General features: G+C 33.9%; 4 protein-coding genes across 4 annotated transcripts; 2 read left to right on the plus strand and 2 right to left on the minus strand.

The window, feature by feature from the left end:
• The first annotated feature begins 612 nt into the window (after positions 1–612).
• Positions 613–1,557, plus strand: LOC130590117 (PKS-NRPS hybrid synthetase cheA-like). Its single transcript, XM_057392079.1, has one exon. The coding sequence runs from the start codon at positions 613–615 to the stop codon at positions 1,555–1,557; it is 945 nt and encodes a 314-aa protein (XP_057248062.1).
• Positions 1,558–1,601: 44 nt separating this feature from the next.
• LOC130590119 (uncharacterized) lies at positions 1,602–3,322 on the plus strand. The gene is made up of 3 exons (XM_057392080.1): positions 1,602–1,735; positions 2,720–3,074; positions 3,146–3,322. The coding sequence occupies exons 1-3, from the start codon at positions 1,602–1,604 to the stop codon at positions 3,320–3,322; spliced, it is 666 nt and encodes a 221-aa protein (XP_057248063.1).
• A 305-nt stretch (positions 3,323–3,627) lies between these two features.
• Positions 3,628–4,838, minus strand: LOC130590123 (protein MAINTENANCE OF MERISTEMS-like). The gene is made up of 3 exons (XM_057392083.1): positions 4,587–4,838; positions 3,854–4,261; positions 3,628–3,771 (listed from the first exon to the last, which is right to left on the minus strand). The coding sequence occupies exons 1-3, from the start codon at positions 4,836–4,838 to the stop codon at positions 3,628–3,630; spliced, it is 804 nt and encodes a 267-aa protein (XP_057248066.1).
• Positions 4,839–10,317: 5,479 nt separating this feature from the next.
• LOC125492488 (uncharacterized) lies at positions 10,318–10,776 on the minus strand. The gene has a single exon (XM_057392084.1). The coding sequence runs from the start codon at positions 10,774–10,776 to the stop codon at positions 10,318–10,320; it is 459 nt and encodes a 152-aa protein (XP_057248067.1).
• Between the last annotated feature and the right edge of the window lie 3,375 nt (positions 10,777–14,151).

The following is a 14,151-nucleotide window of genomic DNA, read 5'->3' on the forward strand; positions in this document are numbered from 1 at the left end:
TATGCGCAAATTCAATCTGATGTAAGTCTATTTCGTGTAATCTACACGAAACAATTTATTCCGTTTCGTGCAGACTACACGAAACAGATGATTCCGTTTCGTGCAACTTGCACGAAACAATTGAATCTGTTTCGTGTACCTTGCACGAAGTGCTTAATATTCCGTTTCGTGCAAGTTGCACGAAATCTGCTATTTTGTTCCGTGAAAAGTTTCCGAGACAATATCATCTGTTTCATATAAACCGCACCAAGCAATGTTTAACACATATAAATACAAAACAAACCAATTTACTATTTGTGTTTGAGATTGATTTGGTTGAGACTTAATTTATGACTTTGAAGATGTAAAATTGATGATATTTTTCAAATTTCAAAAATGATATATAAATAGTTTTTTTGTTTGTCATTTATTGTATAATTTATGATTGATTATGTTTATCAAATTTATGATAACATGTATTTTGTGGTTTTCATAAATTGTCAGGATGATGTCCATGTAGAATAGGTTGATGAAAATACACCTAATTATAGTGAATTTTTCACCACTACAACTATATTTCCCACTCGAAAAGCATTACGTGATTGGGTTACTGAAATAGGTAGGCTGCATAATATGGTGATAATCATCGCTCGATCACAATATGGTGAAGGGCAAGGCTTGGGGAATGCAAAAGCTACCCTCACTTGTGAAAGAAGCGGGAGATACAGACTGCATAAGTCTAGAGAACGTGTAGATGTGGAGAAATTTACCGGTACAAAAAAAAGATTGTGTCCTTTTCGACTTCAAGCGATTGAGTGTTGTGGTGGTGGTTGGAGTGTCTATGTCATTAATGGAAAGCACAATCATGATCTTCCCGATTTCAACGAGGGACGTGCACTTATTGGCATGTTAAGTAAAGATGAGCTCAATTTGGTAGAAGAATTAACTAAATCTCATGTACCGCCTAGTCAAATCATGAAAGTGCTTAGTAGGGTGGATGAAGAGACTTTGACTACAGTGAAACATATTTATAATGCCTGTCAGAAGTTGAAAACCAAGGCAATGTGTGGTAGGTCTGTGATGCAACAACTAATGAAGGTGATTGTTGATAATAACTATCTACAATGGCATCGTGAAGAAGTGGGAACAAATGTGGTTAGTGACATAGTTTTTGCTCATCATGATGTTGTTGATCTATTGTTTTTGTTTCCTTATGCTTTAGTCATTGATTGTACATATAAGACAAACAGATACAAAATGCCTTTTTTGGAGATAGTTGGTATAGTTCCAACTGGAAAAAATTTTGCTGTCGCCTTTGCTTGGTTGAGAAACGAAAAGGAAATAAATTACCAATGGGTCCTGGAATGTGTGAAACAGTTATTTGATCCAGAGAAGTTGCCGGGTGTGATTGTAACTGACAGGGAATTGGCTCTTATCAACGCGGTTAGACAAATATTTCCTAATTTGGCTCATCTTTTATGTACAAGACATATTGGGAAAAATGTGGACAACTATGTGGGCAAGTTGACTAAAAATGAAGATATTGTCAAAGCATTTCTTCTAGATGGTATAAGTTAGTGGATGCACCAAGTGTTGCATCGTATGAACAACGATTAAAAGAAATGAATGAAGCCTTTAAGTCTATGCCAGCTGTGTTAGATTATGTGAAATCTACTTGGTTGGATCCATATAGTGATAGATTTGTCAATGCTTTTACAATGAACATCCTACATTTGGGCACAAGAACGACCAACAGGTAAATAAAAATTTCAATTAATTAAATTATAATTCAAATAAGTAAATGATATATTATATAGTGGTAATGTTTTTTATATGTGTTATCGTTATTATTATTAATTATATTACAGGGTGGAAAGTGCTCATGCAGCACTAAAATCATGGTTAAAGACTTCGACATGAAGTTTGGATACAATATGGCCAATTATTCATTCGTTTTTGGAAGCCCAGAAACGTGAAATAAAAGCCTCTTTCCAAAGGTCCCAAAACAGAGATCCTCATGCGACAGTGTTACGTCTATTTATGTCATTGAAAGGTCGAGTATCACACAACGCTATACGCTTGCTTGATAATGAATATAAACGTGCAAATGAAGTTGGTGTTGATGGTTTCGTTTGTGGATGTTATTTAAGACTTACACATGGACTTCCGTGTGCTCATGAGATGATGGAGATGGAAGAAAGAAATGCAAGTATTCAACTTACGGATATCCACCCTTTTTGGAGGACTCTTAAACTTAGAAGTGCTGCTCCACATTAAAATTTAGATGAAGAATCTCATTTTCAGATCCGGCATGATATTGATAAGGAATTGCAAGTGTACTTCAAGGATATTCTAGATCTACCTGAACAAAGTAAAAAAATAATAGCAGCTCAATTGGAAAAAATAGTGCACCCCAAATTCACAAGATTGAACGAGCCACATACTAACCCAACCTAGAGGTCTCCTCCAAAAAAACTCACAAGAAGAGATCCATCTGATTGGGAATACACAGAACAAACATGCTCCAAGAATTCTAAAACTGAACGTGGTGGATGTGCTTCTACTTCTACATCAGCTAAAGGTCGGGTCGTGGACGTGGACGTTCTTCGTTGACACTCTCAAATGCTTCACAAATAATTCCTCCCAATATCTTTCCATTTCATGATCAACTCCCCTCCTACATATTACCTTATATTAGTAGTATACACAATGTTGGAGCTGATGGTAATTGTGGTTATAGGGCCGTTTCTCAATGGATTTATGAGGATGAGGAACGATGGCCAACTGTTCGGGAAGAGTTAGCTATGGAGATTAAGACTAGGCTAAACATTTACAGTGATATTCTAGGAGGTCACGATAATGTTAGATCAACTTTGATCTCCCTTCAACACTATGTCGGATCCGCTACTAAAGATTACTGGATGTCATTACTTGACATGGGTTTTGTGATCTCCACCAGATATAATGTGGTAGTTGTTTGTTGGTCTCTTGATCAACCAATTACTTTTTTGCTAATAATTGCTCGTGAGGGGAACCACGCACCTGATCGAGTCATCACATTAGGATTTTTGCAGCGGATGGAGCATTACGTTGTGGTAAGTTTAACTTGTTAAAATGTGTATATTACAATAATTTACTAGTTTTTTTACATCTTACTTTTTATTAGGTTGAAATGAAAGAAGGTTTTCCTATGCCGCCGATTTACCCATATTGGCGTCATCATCATGATCCTAGTGTTGCAGGTTGGTCAATACCTTATCATTCAAGATTTGAAAGATGGAAAGTCATTGCGGGTGTGCGAGATCGACAAGATAATGTAGACCCTTTTGAGCTTGATCCTTGATATAATGTTTGGTAACATCACTTTTTATATTTGGAGGTTGTAATTTACTATTTGTTAACACATTTGAATTGAACTTTGGTGTTGGAATCACTTTTTGTCAAACATAAGTTTAAGCTTTTAAGTTTTCATAATGTGAAAACACATCATAGATAATATAAGGATTGGTTACTTGCTAATATCGAACAAATACTAAAACCAATAATTTTTTAATCTACTATATAATAAAAATACCAATACTACAAAACGTTATAACATAAATTCTCCTGATAACAAAAGGTAGACAATCTCATGCATTTTCCCGATAATCATCGTTGTGACGAATGTAGTTTTTCAAACTCCAACAGAATGTCAATAGCCTGGTCAATATGGTGAAATTGGTCCTCCAAACTCAATTTTGATCGTACTTCAGGATATACTGGACGTAGATAATGAGCAATCAAGTGGAGTCGCTGTAATGTAAAGAAGTATTAAAATATTATCATGAAACGAGAAAATAGAAAATATAGTTTCATAATACTTAGTAGATTTTACCGCTTCGGCAGTAAGTTGGTGTTGTCTTGGCATATATCCATTAGGGGCATGTTCAGGATTTTGCAACTTTGGATGTGAATATTGTAAAAACCATTGCATGTAGTCGGAAGAGCAATCCCATGGATTGGAAGCTTCCTTACCTAGACGGTGCATACTTAAATAATGGGATGAAGGATCATCCCAAAAGCACATCATAGATTCCGGATATTCGATGGCGTAAAAATGGGCCGGTTTGTTCTCTTTGTTTGGTGTAATTGGAGACCTAGGACGAGTCTGTACATATCCAAATTGTCGTAGAACACGGTCCGGCATATACGGTTCAATTATAGAAGCGTACCGAATGCATCCATGATACAATGATAATGGTAAATTGTGTACTACATTGATACCATAAGGCACCCATATAACCTGTATTTAACATTATATTATTAAGATAATATAAACAAAACTCCAACTAAAAAATCTAATCAAACAAAAATATAAATATATACCTCTTGAGCTGTCATGTCATCTAACCTCCATCGGTGTTGTTGTAGTGTAGAAAGTAATTTCGGTGTCCGAGTCTAAGCATCCCATTTCATAGCGCGAGGGTGCTCACCGGGCAAATAGTTAGAATTCGTCATGGGTCGAAACATTGGAAAGTGCTCATATATCCAAACCTTAAAATAAAAGAACACAAAAATTAAATTGAGAATTTAAGTCGAGCAATTTTTAAATGTAAGAAACAAATTACCTCAAGAAGAGTAGATGATCCTGCCAGTTGCTTAGTCTCTGCTCTTGTAGCTTTGCCAAGTTCCCGATAAAGATACGCAAGAGCTGCCGAAGCCCACGAGTACGACTTAACACTAACAAGGTCGCGTACTAGAGGAAATAATAGAGTGGACGTTCGATCTACAGTTTTGTCAATAAATATAGTGGACCCAAGTAATGTAACTAAAAAGCCTCTAGCTATATCATCCGCATCATACTTATTTTTTGGATCCATCAAAGTCTCTCCAATTTTTGAAACTTAATTCCACCATGTGCATGTTCAAACTTTATCTCTTTTGTATCTATATTAAGCAATTTACCAACAAAAGAAAATAGTGAATTTCATGATTCCTTCTGTTGCATTGGGTGGTTAATAGCAACACCGTTAATAGGAAGACCCAAAATCAAAGATACATCATGTAATGTAATTGTCATCTCTCCAAAGGGCAAATGAAAACTATTAGTTTCAGGGTGCCATCTCTCAACAAAAGCTGATATTAATGACCCAACCCAGTACTTTTTACTAATAGATACCATGCATCACGAGGCTCAAATCGAAAGAGATCAATCGCATGTGTTCTTGACTGAATGACAAAAACAGCTCAATCTGAGAAAGTGAACACAACTCAATTAAAATACTACCACATTGATATTGTGTTTACGAATAAATTACTACATAAGTACTCACATTTTTCTCCCAAATGTAACAAGCTACATGACCTCGATAACCACGTAGCAAATCTGTAGAAAGTGGCCCTCCTGGTGCTGGTGCAGTCAACATCCAATCAGAAGTGCGAGGACGTTTTACCCATTTACGTTTGCCATTGTCTTCCTCGGGTTGCTCTGGTTCGATAACATGTTCCTCGTTGGAACCGCCAACACCCGAATCAGGATCCTGGGATGATCTCCTAGCCGAACGAGTAGCCCTAGCAGAAACAATCACTGTCCTACCGTCTAAACGAGTCTTCTTTTCAATTTTGTCTGTCATCTGCATACATAGGTTAATATATACTAAGTAAATTATTTATCATCAACACAATCCCACAGTCATGACATTTGAGTTTTTGTTTGTTTGTTTGTTATAAGGAACTTGTTGTTGGAGTTTCAATTCAGATTTTTTTTTTTTTACTATATATGATTATGAAGTTCAATTCATAAAAGAATTAGTATTTCCTCAAACCTTACAGAAGACAACTAAAACATTGTAAGTGAAGAGAAACTCAAAACTGACACCACATATAAAAGAGCATAAACAGATTTAGTATTTCAGTTTAGAAGTTTTCTCTTGCTTGGCAAAATTTGAACCAATCTCACTCTTGCATTCAACCTTTGTCTACTGTTTGTAGTCCTCCTGTTCAATCTTCTCATGACAGTAAATATAAAGCTTTTTCACCTACCTAACTCATGTTACCCATGTTTGGACTATTGAAAATGTGAAATGGGTAGACAGACTACCTAATGCTTATTGGAAAGGAAATCTAGAAACATGCAACTGAATATACCTTAATAAATGCAATTCAAGTAGAAAATGGAATACTGAGATCTATGAACAGGTAACACATGAATACATTATCTTTTTTCACTACTGGAAACTATTATTGGATCTTATTAATTTGATTTTTTTGGTTTGTTTAGCAATGGGCACTTGAAGTTAAACATGGTTTTAGAGAGTCGAATATAGCAGATCAATGTAACTACAGGTAAGTTTCAATTTCTTCATCTCAGTTTTTGATTAGAGGGATTTACAGTAACTTCTTATAAAAAAATCAAAGACCATAAATCCACATCGGATTCATATAAATAGGTTTGCTTATGACTAGGCATAGAACTACAGGTAAGTTTCAATTGCTGAATTAGGTGATGTAATCTTATTAAAGAAGAAAATTTGAGTATAAGATAAGTACTCATAACACATTGTAGTAAATAGTAATGCTTTGCTTATGACTAGGCATAGAACTGAGAACACGACCCCTTTAGTAAACTTCTTCAAGCTAAACCAGCTCACGTATTGAAAATGGAAAAGATTGTTACTTCCATTACTGATCAGCAAGCAAGCTTTCAGTTCCTACACGCATCTGCTACTATATGGACAGTTGAAGAGCTGAACTTATATATAATGAAAGTACCAAGTAGCCTATAACAACAGAGATGGCCTAAGAAATATAACAACCATTTCATTGAGTTTATATGAAACGGGAGGAACCACTTCATCCCAGTTACATGAAACAGTACCAATTATTTTGTTCAATATACGTGGAATAGTAACTTCTATTTCATTCAATTTATATGAAACGGGAGGAACCACTTCATCCCAGCTACATGAAACAGTACCAACTATGTTGTTCAATATACGTGGAATAGTAACTGCTATTTCATTCAATTTATGTGAAATTCTAACAAACCAATTAACAAACGAAGCAATTTCGAAAAAACAACAATGCACATATTTTGGGACCAACAAACCAATTTCAAACAAACGGGTTGAACAAATTTCGCAATTGCTTATCACCAATTCCGCAACAACGGGTTGAACAAACGAAAACTAAGAACATTTTTGAAGGAAACGAACGAACGATTTTGAAGGAAACGAACAAAAATCCAGAAAACTAAGAACAATTTTGAAGGAAACGAACGAAAATCCAGAAAATCGCAATGAATTTCGTAGTTTACTTCAAAATTGTAACTTCCATTTCCTTCAAAATTGCCATAGAAACTGTAGAGGGAGAACGTAGAGAGAAATTGAGAAAACTAACCTGAAATTACGAAATTTTGATGGACGATTTTCCAATAATTTCTTCACTTCAATTTCGTGTAAAGGATCTAAATTTATCAATTTTCCAACATTTCATAAAGATTAAAGTGATTGCAATTCGGGTATAATGGTGGACGGTTTGTGCGATTTTGAACAAGAATAGAGGAAATGAAACCCGAGAGAATGGAGGTGAGAGAGGAAAGCTATTGGGAGAAATGGAAAAATAATGAATGAATGAGGGATGGAAGTCGAAAAGGGAGAGGGAGATGAGAGAGGAAAGGAATTGGGAGAAATGGGTTATGAATGCATGAGGGTATTTTTTGGTATTTTTTAGGGTTGTATAGGGTAAATGAGAGTTGTATTTAGTCATCATGAAAAATAATCATAATATTCTATGTCTTTTTATTGTCAAATATGACCTCAACTTTGACCTTAACGACTAAAATGATTACTAAAACCTTAACGCAAATTAAAACATGTACATCGAAGTAAAACTCTAGCCTATTCTAACTTAAATTGACACTTTACTTAGTTGAATGTTATAATAGAGAATAAAATCAAATTATAGTGGTACCATGTGGAATATCTGAAAAATAGTGGTACCAAATGGAAAAGTCAGAAGTATAATGGTACCAAATGGAATATCCCTTAATAAAATAACATGTTTTTTAATATTCTCGTCGGACCACTTCAATTAGAAGCACTTGTGCTTCAGTTAGGCTTACTTGAGTTTCAGTTGGTCTTTATTTTTTTTCAGGTAGTCTTCATTTTTTTTCAGGTAGTCTTCCTTTTTTTTCAGTTGGTTCTTGTGTTTCAGTTAGACTTACTTGGGTTTCAGTTGGTCTTTATTTTTTTTTCAGGTAGTCTTCCTTTTTTTTTCAGGTAGTCTTCATTTTTTTTCAGTTAGTCTTCTTTTTTTTCAGTTGGTTCTTGTGCTTCAGTTAGACTTACTTGGGTTTCACTTGGTCTTTATTTTTTTCAGGTAGTCTTCATTTTTTTCAGGTAGTCTTCATTTTTTTCAGTTAGTCTTCTTTTTTTTCAGTTGGTTCTTGTGCTTCAGTTAGACTTACTTGGGTTTCAGTTGGTCTTTATTTTTTTTCAGGTAGTCTTCATTTTTTTCATGTAGACTTACCATATCAAGTATCATGGATTCTTAGTTTTATTATTCTTTCATGTAACCTCTGCTTTGTTGTTGTTGTGATTGTGGTTGCTTCCTAAGCCGTCTGATCTAGAATCAGAAAAGCTGAAACAATTGATTGATGGAGGAGATGGTGAATTATTGAACATGAGTAGTTGCTGTTGTTGCTGGTTCAGAAAAGTTGGCCCATTTGAAGAATTTGAAGCATTTGGGTTGCTACTATTGTTATCATTATTCAAGATTGCGCTTGAATCACTATCAGATGGACCATCTTTAAATTCAGCAAATACATTCTTCACCTTTAACAACTTTGCATCTTCTTCCGATCCACCACTTAGTGATTCTGGTGGGGTGATTGGTTTGACTATTGTCGTGTTGTTATTGTCAGATTCAAATCCTACTGGTAAATTTTTGGAGGCTAAAAACCAAGTATGGAGGAACTCATTTCTCTCTCCTCTACAATAATGGCTGCCACCAGTTGGATCTTTCTCTCTTGAACGTCCACCGTCGACACAACAAGGTGGCGGAGGAAGAAGATGAAGAAGGAGCAGCGGCGCGGCGGCGGCGGAGGAAGAAGATGAAGGAGCAGTGGCACCGTTCTCGCGGCTTCGTCCGACGAAACATATTGGGTTAGACGGTCTGACCCAATAGTTTCATTTTTTAAAATTGTCATCCTTGTTTTCTTTTAATATAATCGTACTTTCTTACACTAATATACCATGTAAAAATTAACCTTTTCAACATAATAATATTTTTTCTCATATAGTCACTATAAACACTAAAAAATTATTAGTGTTCTATATTATAATAAGTTTATTATTACTGAGCTAAAATAAATATAATTAGTTAAATTTAATTAAAATAGTCCACCTAAATATACAAATTAAATAAAAATTTAAATAAATTGGGTTGTCAACTATTTGGGCTAGTCCATGTTACCAGTCCAAATAAAATTGTCCTACGTAAGTTAACATGGACAGAACGTCATTCTACCCTCAAATTCAGGTCGATATTAACACGTGTCACTTTCCATCTATGAAACAGAATTAGAGAACTTGATTTATTTTTAATCTATACTGTCTATAGAGATTGTAGTCAATACATTTTTTGAAAATGAAATTTCTTTATTACTTTGTTTACTGTCTATAAATATTGTAGTCCATACATATTTATTATGTACTTTATATAGAGAGTGTATACAATTATATTGGCACGTGCGGTGGGAACATCTCTGCCGCTCATCTCTCTTTCGTCATCAACAACAAATATGAGAAATGACGGCTTTACCGTGTAACTAATAAGAATGTGCCTTTTTTTGTAACACTAGCTTTTAACCCGTGCAAAAATGCACGGGAAGTTTATTTTTTGAGATAATTGTGTACATCAAATGTAATATCTGTAAATATTGTTGCAACATATTTTGAAGACTTAAAGTTCGCATGCAATATAAATCATGAAAATCTGAGGTAAAAAAAATACATGTCAACAAAGTGGATGAAAATAAAAAATTATTGAGTAACATTAATAATAAGAGTATTTAACCAACATTCTGAAATACTTCTTTGTACACTATGTTCGTGGTAACATTTGATGTTCCACGTTCTTTATCAACTATTAAAATTTTCAAACCCTTCTTGCTAGTAACTCTTGATACGGCCACATAAAATTGTCTGTAGCTGAAAACAGACGGAGGAAGATATAGGCCAACATGCGAAAGTGATTGTCCTTGACTTTTATTGATTGTCATTAAGCACACAACCAAAGGGAATTGTCTCCGTTGGAACTTGATGGGAAATTTGTTGAGTCTGACGAAGTCAGCGTCATTCATGGAATGAAGACCTTATTGCCCAAATTACTACCAGATACCACAATAGCCTCTATAATGCGATCGCCTAAGTGCTTAACGACCAATCTTGTGCCATTACATAGCCCAGAACTTTGATCAATATTCCTTAAGAGCATCACTGGTGCTCCAACCTTCAGTCGTATACTATGGTTTGGTAATCCTCCGCATTTAATTGTATTTAGGAACTCTGTTGAATACATCTCATGAATTCCAAAATTTCCTTCCTCTACTGAAATTGCATCTGAACTCAAGTAAGTTCTTTCTTCACCTGGCAATTGAGATAACACGTGATCGTTAACCGTCTGAGCAATTTCATTGGTTGGAGCAAGAATAGCTCTTTCTTGAAAATAACTTGGTTCCCAAATGTGATCCGCTATGTCAGGATATGTGCTTTCTACTATTTTCGCAAAAGGGTCATGTCCCCCATCTACAAACATTTCATGGCGTATTTCAATATCGGCCTCACCATCATTTGGCCCTCCAACTTAGCCATCTCCAACATTGAGTATCCATTATGAAAATTCTCTAATTTCATCAACATTTTAGTTACTTGAACCTGTTGTAAGGCGCATGTTCTTTGTCAGCCTAAGTACTCGGCAAAAGTCCCATAAGTAAGAACTATTTATTGCTGAGAAGACAATGTCTTGTCTGCTTCCTTTAGGCACCACGGGTAATATTTTTCTTAAATCACCAACAAAACTACAACCTTGCCACCAAATGTGATATCTTGATTTGCAGGATTCACAAACTGCATAACATCCTTTAAACTCCTATCTAGAGCTTCAAAGCAGTATTTATGCATCATGGGAGCTTCATCCCATATGATTAACTTTGTCTTCATAAGGAGTCTGGTTAATTCCGAGCCTGGCTTAATGCCAACACATGTTGAGTTCTCAGCAACATTTAACGGGAGTCCAAACCTAGAATGAGTAGTTCTTCCTCGCGCGCAGAAGCAATAAAGAAGCTATCCGCTTGATGCGACTGGCAAAATGGTATCTCCTTTACGCCTTAATGAGGCACACAACAATCTCCAAAGATACGTCTTACCTGTTCCTCCGTATCCATATACAAAGAACACCCCTCCTTTTCCTCGTGATACAGCTGACATAATTTCATTGTAAATTCCACGTTGCTCAGTTGTTATCCTTGAAACAGTCGCTGGAACTCCTCTTCTAACTTCCCTCGGTCATAGGAAAGCTCGTCCATTATCATTTTGTTTTGCCCGTCTTCTATGATAAGATCATTAGGATATGGCATTTCGCTGAATTTACGTAATGTGCTGCCATTGCTTTGTAGCTTAGCTTCAATGTCTGCTAGCGCAAAGTTTTGCAGTTTTTTTTCCACATCATCAAACTTTACAATCTATATTTACTCAGATATTATATCTATTTTTTTTATATAGTGATTTATTTTTAATAAATAACATGAATTAGCATAGATCCATACGATTTTAGTGTGGGCCAAGTCCATATAATTTTTTTACACATTTGAATATCTGAAGTGGTAAGTTCTTTCCTTTAGTGAAAAAGAGGAAATGGAAGCTAGTAAAATAGTGTTTATTTAAAGATTAACTTTGATTGTAAAAGTTATATTTTCTTATATTTGGACACAATCAAAATGCTTCAAATTTTGTATTCTCCATAAATGAGCATACCACTTTACTATAATGATGCTTCAAACAATTTGTCCCTTGGTTATAAAATAATGCTCTAAGTCCACTATGTGTTCTAACTTAATAAAAAAATATCATACAATCTCTCTTATTACAACTACATACATCATCTTTTCCATAAATTGATTCTAAATCTCTCTCTACATACAATTTCTATCTTATTACAACCCACGCCTAGATGATTCTAAAACTTATTAGAACCAAAACTATCTTATTACCGATTATTGCATACAACTTATCTACGTTTTTTTAGCAAATCTCTCTTAGCTACATTTTTTTTATACTTTAAACCTACAAATTATCCATCAAAATTATACTCCAAGTCATCGATTTTTGCATCAACAACAAATATAAAACTCATGCATGTGGGTTTCATGAAGAAATTAAGCCTTTGATCTCCATGTTCTTTGCATTTGAAGCATGGTTACTATAACTCCTTGATACAACCAAGGTGTAGAATCATTCGATCTACAAAGTGAAGAAGATTTAAAGACCGCATGCAAAACCGCAAATAAATGGAGTTGGATTTTTTTTTTTTTTTGAGGGGAATATATGGAGTTGGATTGATATGGAGTTTGAAGAAATTGTCTAAATGGGTCAATATAGATTGAAATTATTTGGTAAGTTCATTTAAAAAATTTTGATTTTGACTAATTATGATGAAATTGAACTGATTTTATGTTTCCATGTAGTTTTTAGCATATATATATATATATATATATATATATATATATATACTAAAATGAGTCATATAATTCTTAAAATTGATAATAGTGAGTGAGAAAAATCAATACTATAAGCTAAGGTTGGAATGAAATAGTCAATATGCCAATGTATTGAAAATTTTGTAATTTATTACAGTTAGTGAGTGAGAAATTTATTGAAAAATTAAGATTCTAAGTTTTAACAGTTAGTGAAAATTAATTCAATATATTAGTAGTATAACTGTCAATTAGGAATTTAAAAATTACCCATCAAATAAAAAAATTTAGAATTAAGATTATTGAAATAAGGATGATTTCTACCGGTGAGTGACACAATAATTTTAAAGTTAGTAAAAAATAAATAGACAATATAAGTTTGTTCCATTGTTAAATATTTAGGGTTTTATGAATTTAAATTTTTTGTAGTAAACTTCATCTTTTTTGCTTTTGTTTACGGTAACGCCATTTTGTTTTTGTGCTAACATGGTAGTTTTATTTTTTTTTATTTGAGATTCATTTGAATTTTTTTTATTTTTCGTGTAAAGAAAGAAGTGGAAGAAAATCAGTTTATATTAAGGTGTGATTACATGAACATCTTATATAGTAACATTTATTTTTTTGATAAGTTACATAAATGGTAATGTAAAATGGTAAGTTTTATCAATATTAATATTGTTTACTATTAGTTAGCAACTGTGCCGTAAATAATATGATTGTAAAGCAATTCCATTTGTTGAGTTAAACTTACCAAATTTATAAGATTGTAATTGATCCATTGTACACGTGGCACTAAAAGAATAAGAATAAGTATAGTGATGACATGTGGCAAAATGAGCATTAGCTTGACACATAAGCCAATTGAACCTTGTTTTATATATATACTAGCTTTTGGACCCGTGCAAAAATGCACGGGAACTTTTTTGTTTAATAAGCGTGTTTATATACCAACTACAGTAAAAGCATATAAAAGATTCTCTACGTTTACTCGATTTAATATAAGCTTATGTATTGCTCGAAACTCAAATGAGTTTAACCTCTATACCATATTAGATTAATAAACTTTGAACGATGTATTGAAATACAGAATAATCCTATACATATTTAACCAAAAACAAAGCATCAATGATGCACTTTACACAGAAAGACAAAAAATGCTCCTTTATGTTAATTATGAAGTTGTTTTGCAAATAAATGACACTCTTAGGGTTGTAGAAGACTTAATTATATATGTCATTAGCTGTAATATTAGACATATCATGTTCTTTCTCACTAATCAGTATTATTAACACTTTCTACCCGTGACTTTAAAATGACCACATAAAATTGGCTATGGCTGAAAACCGAACTTGGGACAAACCCATATGTGATAGGGATATATTTGACTTTTATTTATAATCATTGCAAAAACAATTCAAGGGAAATTTTATTCCATTTGA

Source organism: Beta vulgaris, chromosome 1 (assembly GCF_026745355.1).
Source record: "Beta vulgaris subsp. vulgaris cultivar EL10 chromosome 1, EL10.2, whole genome shotgun sequence".
In the NCBI taxonomy this organism is placed as follows: Eukaryota; Viridiplantae; Streptophyta; class Magnoliopsida; order Caryophyllales; family Amaranthaceae; genus Beta; species Beta vulgaris.